Source organism: Nilaparvata lugens, chromosome 7 (assembly GCF_014356525.2).
Source record: "Nilaparvata lugens isolate BPH chromosome 7, ASM1435652v1, whole genome shotgun sequence".
NCBI lineage: Eukaryota > Metazoa > Arthropoda > Insecta > Hemiptera > Delphacidae > Nilaparvata > Nilaparvata lugens.
The window spans coordinates 40,744,899-40,758,677 of record NC_052510.1 but is presented as its reverse complement, the minus strand read 5'-3'; the positions used below and the strand labels follow the sequence as shown (position 1 = coordinate 40,758,677).

The following is a 13,779-nucleotide window of genomic DNA, read 5'->3' as shown; positions in this document are numbered from 1 at the left end:
GTCTTTTTTGCAACTTAAATAGTAGTCATGGAATTATGATACAGGTATATTATGGTAGTTTTTCATCTTTCAAAAGATAATTATTAATTTTATAAATATTTTTATCGAACTATTTTACGCATAATGTATGCGTACGAATAATGGTTTGGTCTAGTTAGCAGTGATAAATTACTGAAGAGTGAAGAACTCACTGTTTTATAATAGGATTAGATGGTTTTTAGATAGTAAGTTTAGTAAGTAAGTTTAATAACTTATTTATTTACCACATCATGTAAGAGCTTAGGCCTACAGTAAATATTGTGATAAATATTATCAAGGGAAGGGAAGGCTGATACCCAATACTGTCCCTATTCTGAAATCTGAATTATTATTCCACAGTTCAAATACCGTTTTTTTATGTATGCATAAAGTTTTGATTTTTTATGTGTCAAAATTCTCAGATTCTATCCTTGCCTGAAATCTACAATTCTACATATATAATTATATATAATATAAGTTTCATTTTTATCAAGAGTAATATTAATAAATTTCAATTTTGCACAGAGACATAATTACTCCCATATCAAATGGGAGTATTCCCAATATATGATGTAATGTGATGAAAAATAATAAATAAAAAAGGAAAGACAGCATAATTCTTTAAACTATAATATTATAAAGCAAGCATATTATGCTCTCTATGATATAATTATGCTACTTGTCACTCTTCAAATCATACGGTATTAAATCAATTGGTGAAAAAATATAACTCAGTGAGAAACGTTATTTCTATACCTGCTGTATCATGTTTGATGAAATATTAATACTATAATTATTCTAATTATAATAATTCAATTTAAATTTTTTATCTGTTCTTGGATTCCATGAGAAACTACGAATTTGATTATCAATACATTTGAACATTAAATAAGTTAAAGGTAAAATAGAATAAAAAACTTTTATTGTAGCCTACAAAATACCGTATTGAAAGTTTCAGAGAATAAACAATATTTTCCAACACGGTCAGCGATTATTTGAGTTGGACTGTGATAACTAGGGTACTTACTTTTTGCAACTTTTCACTCGAATAACCAATTTTTTTGTAACAATTGAGTTAATAAAATAATAATTGACATATTAATTATATTGACAAAAAATATAATTAAGACTAATAAAAGTCAATATAAAGACAATATAAGACTAATATTGACAAAATAATTTTCAATAACGATGTAACTTTATTTCGATAGTATTTCCCAATGTAAAAATCGACTTCTCCCGACAAAATCTGAATGTACTTTGGTATATAGCACATAGCTACATCTATTGTAGGCCAATGCAATATTTTCATTTGAATAGAGCGAGAATTCGTTATGTTTTTCATATCTCTCAGAGCAGTTTATTACCCCCAAGAAAACTTGTAAGTTGAATCGAGTTTCTGGCTACTGTGGTGTAGAAGTGAGGAATCGTTTCTCGCTTCTCGATGTTAATAATGATTGTGAATCGCAGCAGTCAGTCGTGGGTCATACTTTTGCAGTGAAAGCGCAAGTACATAGGAGTGCCTCTCCAGACGGTACCAAGTCACTGTCTAGACAGTCGGTAAAAAACCGCATTGTGATTATCGCTGATAGCCAGGGAAGGGATATGTACAACTTTTTGAGCGGATTATACAAGGATTATGATATTTTTGTTTATACACTACCGGGAGCTAAGTTGAAACAAGTTGTCAAGAATGGACTGCAGTTTGTGAGACATTTGACAAAGTCAGATTATGTGTTTGTGATGGCTGGATCAAATGATTTTGGTCGCTATAGACCATGCTATCTCTCCGTGCATCAGGGATTGGATGTGATTCTCGGAGCGGGATTGAGCACAAACATCATAATCAGTTCGATTCCCTGCAGATATGATGAACCTCACCTGAATGATGACATAGAATTCATCAATGCCTCAATCTCAAACAGACTCTCCTCGTACATTGGCAAATTGAATGTTGTATTCGGTGATTTCAATGATAAATTGCACAGGTATCACTTTAGTAAAGGAGGTTTACACTATGGGAAAAAAGGAAAGCGCTTATTAGGGAAATTATTCAGTGAACTTGTAATCGGTAAAAGTCAATCAAAACGCCAAGTAAAAGAGGTAATGGAAAACTGTGACGATGGAAATGCGATAGTCCCCGACCCTGATTACCAGTACTCCATAACAACAGCCTCGACCCCTTTGGCTGAAGAGCCTCCCGGCATTGATCTTGGGGAGGCGGCTGGCGCCCTTCATCTTGGAGACGAGACTCCCCACCGGATGGACGACGGTGATCACAACATCTCATCACAGTCACCTCACGATCAGTTGGTATCTTCTGTCTTACCTGTCCATAATAATTCAGGAACTGATTCTTTTTTAGAAGAGTAGAGGAGCGAAGGTCTGATTCGATTACTACGCCTGTATGCACACAAACTGTGACTGATGTTGCCATTTCGACAAGTGATTCATATAAGATTCCAGTTTATAACCGTAACAATCTCAAAGGTGGTGCTGATAGAAATATTTCTATTAATAAATTGAAATTATCTATTCTTCATATTAATATACAATCCATCAGAAATAAATTGAGTATGATAGAAGCTGAACTTGTAAACAAACCAGTGGATGTTTTATGTATGTGTGAACACTGGTGTGTGCGAGATGAAATAGATTGTTATGTGCCATCTAATTACGTGCTTGCTAGTTTCTATTGTAGAGAGCCACCACAGTCACACGGGGGATCGTCCATATATGTTAAGAAAGATAACATTTTTGAAGTTATCGACGTAGCCAATCTTTGCACTGATTTTCTATGTGAGGCTTCAGCCATCAAGCTTATTGAGAATTCTATTATTGTAATAAATGTATACAGGACTCCGAACTCTGATGTAAAGACTTTCTTTGTGTATCTTGAAAATCTGTTGGAATATATTCTCACAAAATGTTGTAAATCTATTATATTGGCAGGAGATTTTAATGTAAATATCTTGGATGTTAACAGTTTGGCTTGTAATGATTTTTTAAATCTTCTTAGGTCTTTTAATGTTTATTGTGCGAATAAGTTGCCCACTAGGGGGCAAGCTTGCCTAGATAATATTATCACTGATATTCAACCTGATTTATGTAAAGTATCATTGCTGGGTGAAGGAAGATTGTCAGATCATGCAGGGGTGTGGCTGGAGATTTCTGTACAAGATTCTAAGACTGGGAATGTACGAAACAAGACTGTAACCAAACGATTAATAACTGATGATAGATTATTAGAACTTAAGAATAGATTTTTGAATGTTAACTGGTCTCAGAACTGTTACAATGAAAATTTGAATGTAGCTTTTGAAAATTTTATGAATGTAATATTGAATCATTTTAATATATGTTGTCCTGTAATTACTTATGTTGAAAGTGCTAAGAAAAAATCTTGTAATAAGTGGTACACACCTCAAATAGCAAATATGAGAAATTGGCTGATTATTTTGTATAATAGATGGAAGTATAGTCATGACATTGAAGATAGGCAAAACTTCTTGAAATTTAAAAGAGATTATAGGAAAGCCATTACAAACTCTAAAATTAAGACCAATGATGACTGTATTACTAGAGCAAAAAATTTGTGTAAAGCGGCATGGAATATTATAAAAACTGAGTCAGCAACTTCTGGATATAAACAGCAAGAGCCACCTATATCAGCAGATGTTTTAAACAATTATTTTATAAATGTATCATGTGCTATTAATGCTAGTAACGTACCTTCTGAGAATCATTCAATTTTGTTAAATAAATTTAAAATGCCTTTGAACTTAGAAAATAATAATTTCAAATGGAAAAAAGTGGAACCAAAGCTGGTTCTTGACATTGTAAAAAATCTAAGCACTTCATCAGCAGGTGATATTTATGGCCTGAGCAATGTCGTTGTCAAAGGTTTCATAGAAGGTATACTGACACCTCTTACATTTCTGATTAATTCAGTTCTTATGGGTGGAAAATTTCCAGATTGCTTAAAGCTCAGTAAGGTAACTCCGGTTTACAAGAAAGGTGATAAAACGCAGCCTAATAGTTACAGACCAATAGCTTTAGTTCCTATAATAGGTAAGATTATTGAAGCCTGTATGTTTGTTCAATTGTACGACTATTTTAATTCCAATGACTTACTCTATGAACATCAATATGGTTACCGACCGAAACATTCTACCATAACAGCCGTTGAGACTGTTGTTAATAGGATATTAGAAGCATTTGAGAATAAGTTAATTGCAGGTGTGTGTCTAATAGATTTACAAAAAGCATTCGACTCCATATCACACACTATTCTAGAGAATAAATTACGCCACTATGGTATCTTGGGCAGTGAGCTAAATGTAATCATGTCTTATCTGCAGAATAGGAGACAAGTTGTAATTATAAACAGTAAGAAGTCAGAAGTTGTAAAGGTGATAGCAGGAGTACCTCAAGGGTCGATATTGGGCCCATTCCTATTTCTAATATTCATGAATGACTTTCATTGTAGTGTATCATCTAATAATTGTCTACCAATACTGTATGCAGACGACACATCATTGATGTGCTCTCAAAAAAGACAGGAAGACGTTACAGCAAGGTTGATAGAGAGTATCCAATTGTCTACGGCCTGGTTTGAATCTAATAGATTGGCAATTAATAATGATAAGACTGAGAATATATATTTTTCATTGGCGAACAATGTTTGTGAGAATAGATCAGTCAAATTGTTAGGTTTATATTTAGATAATAAGTTAACATGGAAAGAGCAAGTGGAGTTTGTATGCAGGAAAATTTCAAGAGTAGTCTATCTTATAAGGAAGTTAAAATATTGCGTAGGTACTCAAACACTACTGATGACCTATTTTGGCCTGTTCCACTCACTCATCAGTTATGGAGTTATGCTGTGGGGGAACAGCAGCAATGCAGGAAGGGTGTTAATACTACAGAAAAAAGTCATCAGAATTATTGCTAACCTGCAGCAAAGAGATTCCTGTAGAGAGAGTTTTATTAAATTCGGTATAATGACTGTGACTTCATTGTATATTTACTACAATCTAATCCAGGTGAGAAACAATTTGGGAAATTATCTTCAAAATAGTGATAACCATAATTACAATACCAGACAAAACGGTGACCTTCTCACACCCTATGTAAGATTGTCTAGAACTCATAGGAGTCATATGTATCAGAGGCATGTAATGTTTAATAAAATCCCCATAGCAATAAGAAATTTGCAAGAAAAAAGCTTTAAATTAGTGGTAAAGAATTGGCTGAAAAAGAATCCATTTTATAACTTAAGAGAATTTCTAGACTGTGATATTAGTAGTATTGCTAGACTGTGAGCTATAATTAGTTTTCATGTTATATATTATATTGTAATATGTATTTCAAATTTATATTTTGACGAAGCCTATTGCATTGATGTTTATATGTTTAATGGCAAATAAAATTCTTATTCTTATTCTTATTCTTATTCTCTCATATCATAATTATATCACGCGCAAGTCTGGCGCTCATTTAGATATCATCCTCAGCTCTCAGCAAAAAGAAAATTGTAGAAAATGAAGCTTAGGTCAGATAGTATGGGCGTTCGGAGACTAATGTAAGGCAGTTCTTATTTGTGATTTCAACGAACCATTCGTGGTCTTTTACTACCTGTATCTATAGTGGGATTGATTTTGAACTGTCAGCATTGTTCGAATGGCATAACATTGCATCGATGTTATCTGTTAGGGTTGCTGACAGATCAAAGTGAATTTCACTTGTTTTATATATTTGAGCGCAATTGATATGCTAGTCTGGTAGCTGAACAGACTAGACAGCTTGACGCAGCAGGCAGCCTAGAGCCAATAGAGTGCCTTGCCTTTCCCCTAGTTGGTAAGATGTCAATCAACTACTCTAGACAACTATTTTTTCAATAACTACCATTTTTGTTTGAGCTTGTGGTATCCAACTGAATTTCCTCCCTCCAAAGAGCTTCTTTCTTTGTTTCAGATCTTCTCAGAGACGTTAAACCAGCAGAGAAGGGGGATAATAGTAATGGAAACCTCTATTTTCCAGTGTTGTGAGCTCATAAGAGATTGTTAGTTCAGAAGAGAGTACAATGAAGATTGCTTCATAAAAATTCATAAATATTGTGAAAGTTAATAATAGATGAAATTTAAATGTGCACACACTTAACTAGACAAGAACTACCCTATTTTATTGTTAAATCTAGTTTTTCTTATCTGTTAATTCATTTTTTCTCACATATTTGTGATTCAATTAAGTCTTGTGTTATTCTTTGTATACTTTTTGCAATTCTTTCGACTTTGATTAATATTTTAATAATGCACATGATAATGCTCGCTATTTTTGTTCAATCATTTGAATTTTTATGAAATAGAGACCACTGATTTCTCTATTTTTATCATTTATTTATTCATTGTTTCATTGCGTAAAAAACTCAACTTGAGAAAAGGCTGATATAAAAAATTATTGTAATTTTTCAATTTATACTTGATACAGTCCAAATCAAAATGTATGATACCGTAGGTACCTTTGTCACTTTCACTTTTCAAAGAGTACTCTAAAACTAAAAAAAAAACAAGATTGACAATAATTATAAATGAAGCATATTGACAGTAGTCATTTTTTCAATAAAAGCAAAGAACTATGTAAAGAGAAATAATGAGAAATATGCAGGGGAGATGAATACAAGAATAGCTCACAATTTTGATAAAATTAATGGCTTACCTATATCATTGATTTTATTCATTGATCACAACAGAGGATGATATCTAAATGCAACATTTTCTATTTAAAATATGTACATACCAAACCAACTTAGAAATCTATAGAGAATAATCTTTATTAAATCTGGCATATTGAAATGAAGAACAGTTTACTTCTACATGATTTATTTTTAGTGAAGTTCTTATTATTATTTGAAAGCCCACCAAAATATAACGCTCTATTGTTTGAGAATTTATCGATGCAAAATATTTCATACAACAGTGAAACAAAATTCACCATGAATACTGTTTAGTTCTATTGATTTGAAGTTTTTAATGTTTCATGAATCACAGTCATTTGATTTCTCTACAGAAGTATGAACTCACAATCATTATGGAACAAAAATCTAAATTTAATGCAATCTCTTATTCATTCCGATCTATGAACTACAAAACATGTAGCTACAATAAAATAACTCAAACATTTTATCTGTTGATAAATCATTAGAAGCAATCAATATCAACCTGTTGGTGTTGTTAATGAACAGCGCAATGCAGTAAGATACTGAAAATTTGATTCACACTGCATAGTAATTGTTGTGTCAAGTTTCACGAGCTACTTCATAAAAATATTAGGAATCATCACATATCAATTTGGTTATTCCAATGGAATTATTGCAATTACTGTGAACATTCTGTAGGTCATAGTTTGTTGAAGACTGTGTTTGAAAATTTCATGTTGCTCTATCTAATAGGAATTATTATGCAATCTCTAATATACTATACATCTATTTTAACTCAACAAATAGATTAAGAATTGCTTTCAGATTTTTGAATTAAGTGAATTGCTTTTTAATAAAAATAAATCTTCAATGTCATTATTCCAACTTTTGTAAGCAATTCTGCTATCCTCCTGAATATTCTTTGTTTATTGAGGCAGTTACACACAATACCATTATAGATTGAATGAAAAAGACTAAGAAATTGTCAAAAAACCACTGATTTAATAATAATTAGAAAGACCGGTTTCGGTTATTACACCATTGTCAATCTCTGATAAACTCTGATAAAAAAAATATATATATATAGATTGACCTATAGCTATCTCTTATAGTAAAAACTTGCTTTATATACAAAAATATATTATCTACAATGTCAGTCGCACTTCTAAATCTAGATTTTCTTGTGTCAAAGTCTATCCTCTTTGTCTCTGGTAGTGACTTCTTGCTGTAACAGCTTGTATTTATCCTGCATTATTGTCCAAGTTTTCTGCAAAAGGAAATCCATGTCTTCCAATGTCAGGCCTTTGGTTGAGATAGGCGGCAGTGCTTCTATAATCACTTGACCTAAAAAAAAAATATTAAAATTAAATTATATTAATACTACTTTATTAGTTCACCTGAAGCGGAATAAAAATAAATAATTAAAGAACCACATTAGACATCACGATCACTAAAATCATTTTCTATTGGCTTCATAATCAATTCTCGAAAAACCTTGTTGTCCTAAAGATATCCTTCTGTTTCAAATATAATACTGTTGTCAATATCAGTTCGAGAACTTATTATAAAACCATAGTAAGCCTACAAAATGTCACTAGATTTACATTCAAGTAAATACTTCAAAATAATAATTAAACAATAATAAATTATTAATATCATATCTTACTCGATTCTTATTCATTATTGTACACAAAAACTAAAATTCGCCTCTTGAATTACTGATAAACAGAGATATCAGATAAATATCCCTAATAGTTAACTCGTCAAGGCATAGAATAAACAATCTTGTATAGGGGGTTTCTGCTTGAGGGTTTGAACTTTTCATTTGAAAAAAGGTAAACAATTTACAATATCAACTCTAAAACATTCCCAACGATTTAGGAAAAATTTGATGACTCAATTGATGATTTAATGAACATAAGTAGTTGCATTTGTTCTTCTCTACTGTAATAAGATTTATCCAGGTTACCGTATTCTTGAAAGATTCATTTATCATGGAATCAATTGGAAACTAGAACCCTTACCATCATGGAAAGACCTCCTCTCGCCATCAAGAAAATAGTAGTTGGAGAATACAACTGGATAGATGGGGAGTTGGTTGGTGATAGCAACTCTGAAAGCCCCCGTCTTGAAAGGCAGCAATGATTTGCCTCTTCTACGATTTCGAGTGCCTTCTGGGAAGATTATCAACTTTGTCTGCAACAAAATTGTGAAATTTTAATGGAACGTAATTAAATCCATAGTCAATATTTTCACAATGAAACAATATTTTCGCAATGAACCACATTATAGATAATAATATACTTTGTATACAAAATATCTGTACAAAATTATCTATTGAATAATTTATTAAACGTGGACGGGAATAGAATATGGTAGCTTTATAACATATATTATCAATACGGTACCGGTACCCAAAAATACGTATTCATTTATTTATTAACTTACTTATTTATCATTCACAAATGAATGAATACGTTGATATAACAAGTTTAATTAAAATGTCAAACGAAATAACGTAGACTTACTGTGCAAGTTTAACTCAATTATAACTCTTCAATGTGTAATAAGTCTTAACAATAGTTCAATTCAAGATTCCTCAATATGATTTAGTATGTGAATTGAATTCGATAAATCTTTATTACAATGATATCAATAATATTTACCAAAGGTTATACATTTTATTGGTATAAAATCTTATAAGTTTCATAGAATCTTTTCAATGGAAGCAAATGTTTTGAATAAAAAGGTACTGTAACATAATTTTTGAAACCTGTACGGTACCCAAAACTCAAGAACTACAATATTGGAGCCCTGTAAAACCTATAATGTATTATTTTTGTAAACAGAAATAGCTAACATCATATTGTGGAGAATTCTATTTATTATTTGTTCAACAGAGACAAAAACACATATCGTAATCATAAAATTATTGGGAATGAAAAAAATATGCTTACAGCCCTTACTATTCCATTATTGGGTACAAATAATGATAAAATTTGGAGGATGAAAAAATTGGAGGAAATCTTCAAAACTCTATGTTTAGAAGTCATGAGCAAAAACTGGAAGACTACCGCTAGTCCACTACCACTACCACTTTCAATTATTTTCTTAACATATCGGCGATTGAGTCCTGGCATTCAGCCTGCAAGAATAATATAGCTGGAATAGAAACGGCAATGCTTGTACCATCTAGCGTCGAATACTGTAACTACTTTCTTGCTGAACACTACCTTTAGTTTTCTAGGAATGATTATGACCTTATTCTCCATTCTATCGAAAAATATCAAGAAAGACTATTTGTAGCAAATGAAAAGCTCTTTCTATTTCCATTTTACACAATTAACAATAATAAATTCAATGTTCATATGTGATTTGTTGAAAACAAACTAGACTTAGTTTTTCCTATCAGAGATCATAATTAATTTGATGAGAGTTTACTCTCAAAATCTTTAAAAATTAATCTATATAAATTTCCAGGTAGAAAGTTTCATCTCATACAAAATTCAACCCTATGATAATTTTCTTGATAGAATTATTGGTAGGGGAGAAATTTTAGGAAAACAAAACCACTGTATTCATAGTATGCAGAACTTAAATATAAAGAAAATAAAAATCTCAGTACCCTTTTTTTGAAATATTTTATCACAACATGTTCCGGACATTTATGCCATTTTCAAGTGATATGAAGTAAATAAATAAATACTACTGGAAGATTCTTATTTTGATCATATGTTAGTGTATTCATATGTTTTTATGAACTAGGACTGTAAATTTTGGGTTTAAATTCGCATGATTCTATCAAAAATGGGGTTATTGGTGTCTAATTGGATCAAGTTTATTATTTTATCTCTGTTTAATTTTGCCATTTAAAAAATGGCAGCCTAGGGCTGGGCGTCTCGGTGACAACTAAATTGTTCAAATCATCATTAGTTAGGCTACAGAAACTTTTGTATAATTCAACAGGCGTTGGAACATTTTCTTTCTCTTCACAACGTTATCTTTCGTCGCTTTTCCTATTAAACCATAGCATAAGAAACACACATATCATTTAGTTCAAAAAATTAAGATATAAAGATTTCAACTGATGCTATTTTCCTATCATTTGATGTAACCAACATGTACACTAGTATTCCAACAGATGAAACAATTAAAATTCTAAAACAAAATTTGATAGATAATGATATAAATAATGATGAAATAGAAGATCTAATAGCATTGACAACAGTATGTGTAGATCAAAATTATTTCAAATTCAATGAGAAAAATTACAAACAGAAGGAAGGTTTGGCAATGGGCTCTCCTTTATCAGGTTATCTTGCATGAACAATTGTTCATATACATGAACAATTTGGAAAAATCTAAAATAATGAATGATAATAATCCTCTAAAGAAAAAAATTTATTTATTTAAATTCAATATCACCTTCTATAAAATTTACGATGGAAGCTCAAGAACATGAAATAAATTTTCTTGATTTAACGATTAGTATGAAAGAATGAAAGGAAACAAACATGATTTTAGCATTTATAGAAAACCCACACATACAGATTGTATAATTTCTAGAGATTCAAATCATCCTTGGCAACAAAAAATTTCAACTTTTAATTCAATGATATACAGGCTAATAAATATTCCCATGTCAAAAGATAATTACAGAAAAGAAAAGAAAATAATAAAATATATGGCAATAACAAATAAATATAATACCAAAACTATTAATAGAATGATTTACAAACAAAAAGGAAAATTAATACAGAATAAAACTCAAAATAATCAAGGAAATGTAGGAAATAAAGAATATATTTGTGTTCCATATAACACAATATTTAATATTTAAGAAAAACCTTTACAACAAATAAATTCATTCTAGGTTATAGGACAACAAATAATGCATTCGAACTGATAAAAAAGAAATCAAATTTAAATGTACAGCAAGATAAGTTTAAAAAATCTGGAATCTATGAACTTAAATGTAGTGACTGTGACAAATTCTATATCGGACAAATGGGTAGAAATTTCCATCAGGTTTCTATCAGGTTTCGAGAATATATCCAAGCACTAAAATCTAAAAATTATACACAAAAGTCGGCATTTGCTGAACACTTGATAGATTCAGGCCATAATTTTACAGATATAAATTCCAATATGAAAATACTTAATTATGGTAATAAAAGTCGAAAACTGAACGTCAAAGAAGAATTTCATATTTATAAAGCAGCAAAATTAAACAGAGATAAAATAATAAACCTAATCCAATTAGACACCAATAACCTCATTTTTGATAGAATCATGCGAATTCAAACCCAAAATTTACAGTCCTCTTCCATAAAAACATAATATATTCATATTATGAATACACTAACATGATCAAAATAAGAATCTTCCAGTAGTATTTATTTATTTACTACATATCACTTGAAAATGGCATAAATGCCCGAAACATGTTGTGATAAGATATTTCAAAAAAAGGGTACTGAGATTTTTATTTTCTTTATCTCTATACTTATAAAAGGCTAAGCCCCGACAGACTGAAATCACACCACAGCCCAAACTACTGAGCCTAAAAACTTGAAATTTTGCACGATTGTTTATGGTAGCCTGAAAACATCCACTAAGAAAGGATTTTCAGAAATTTTCCCCCCTGAGGGAGCTAGGCCCCCCCCAAAATTTTGTACTTTTTAACCGCTTATTGCACAGCAAAGTCATGAGGAACTTTTTTGTTCAGCTACGAAAAAAAATTAGATCTATGCAGAAAAATTTCGATCAGGAGCACTGGGGGGTCCAGGAGAGGGCGTTTTTCGAAAATTTTGATGTAAAATCACACTACAGCTCAAACTAATTGTCCTACAGACTTGAAACTTTGCACAAATATTCTTCAAACATGCTAGACGCGCAATAAGAACGGATTTTGAGATATATTGCCTCTAAGGGTTTCAAAGGATGAAAAAGGATCCTATTAAGTAAGGTTATGAACATGGTAAGGTGAGTGCCATAAGGAAATGAAATAATTTATTTATTGACATGTGATATTCTAACATATATTGTAATCATTGGAAATAACAAAATAATATGATAGAAATTCAAAAAAGAACATCTGTTCTGTTATTGCTTTCTACCTGATTCCACTCAACCTCAATAATATTGTTCTGGTAGTTGATAAATATGTTTGATATTATTATTAATTTAATAAAAGTATTGTTTTGATAATCAATATTTTTTCACAAACTCTGTATAATAATATGGCGAATGTGAAACAGCTGCATCAAGAAATTATGACAACAACATAATATGTTTAGGAAAACCATAGTTTTGAACTTCATTTTCCTGATGCAATGTACAGGCCCAATGTATGGATTATTAATTTTTTAGCTAGAACAGTTTTTTGTGACTGCTAAATAAACGTCTACAGTTTTATCAATGCTGTATCGGCTATACAAAAACGCATGCAGTTAATATGCCTTTAAATAAAGGTGTTGACATTCACATGAATTAATTATTCTCTACCATTTTTATTTTATTACAATTTCAAAATTATTCGAGCCATGATAGAATTATTGACTCACTGTAGAGTCTGTCGAAAATTTTAATATTGAAATGAGGGGTATTTTGGCATGCTGAACATAAAATAAGATCCTATGCACCTTTTCGATATTTCCTCAAATGAAAAATGAGATTTGTGGGTTGTCAAAACTCCCCCTGAAAGGGAAACTATTCAACTTATCCTATCGTTTAGTAAATTAACAATGATTTCTGCGTTGAATAACATGTTTCTTGCCAACAAGAATCGAACTCTCTAAATGGAGGTAGAATGATAAGGTTGACAACTTTCAGTTCTGTTGTTTTAACATTTTTTTAAATCACTTTCAAAAAGTTCATGTAGTACCTACTATTGTGTTCGAGAAACTTCTGGGGCTATCATAGTTTCACAACTATTCTGTTCCACACTCCTATCTCTTGCAGTCGTTAACCATATCTATAATAAAATAAAGAGTTGGCTTATACACGTACGGGATGGGAAAATTATGTTTGACGCATTATCACGTCTGAACTACTGGACTAAT

The 13,779-nt window shown here is 31.1% G+C and overlaps 1 protein-coding gene across 7 annotated transcripts in view; it reads right to left on the bottom strand.

Annotated features, from left to right (window-relative positions):
- Positions 1–5,480: 5,480 nt before the first annotated feature.
- LOC111043723 (1-acyl-sn-glycerol-3-phosphate acyltransferase alpha) overlaps positions 5,481–13,779 on the bottom strand; it is a 118,940-nt gene continuing 110,641 nt past the window's right edge. For 6 of the 7 annotated variants that reach the window (XM_039432754.1, XM_039432758.1, XM_039432756.1 and 3 more), the window contains exons 5-7: positions 8,740–8,911; positions 7,799–8,059; positions 7,641–7,670 (exon numbers count right to left, since the gene is read on the bottom strand). In XM_039432754.1, coding sequence (XP_039288688.1) covers positions 7,902–8,059; positions 8,740–8,911 — 330 coding nt within the window. In that variant the 3' untranslated portion in view covers positions 7,641–7,670; positions 7,799–7,901. Of the gene's footprint in view, positions 7,675–7,798; positions 8,060–8,739; positions 8,912–13,779 lie in introns of all 7 variants that reach the window. The other variant, XM_039432755.1, reaches the window with a different exon arrangement.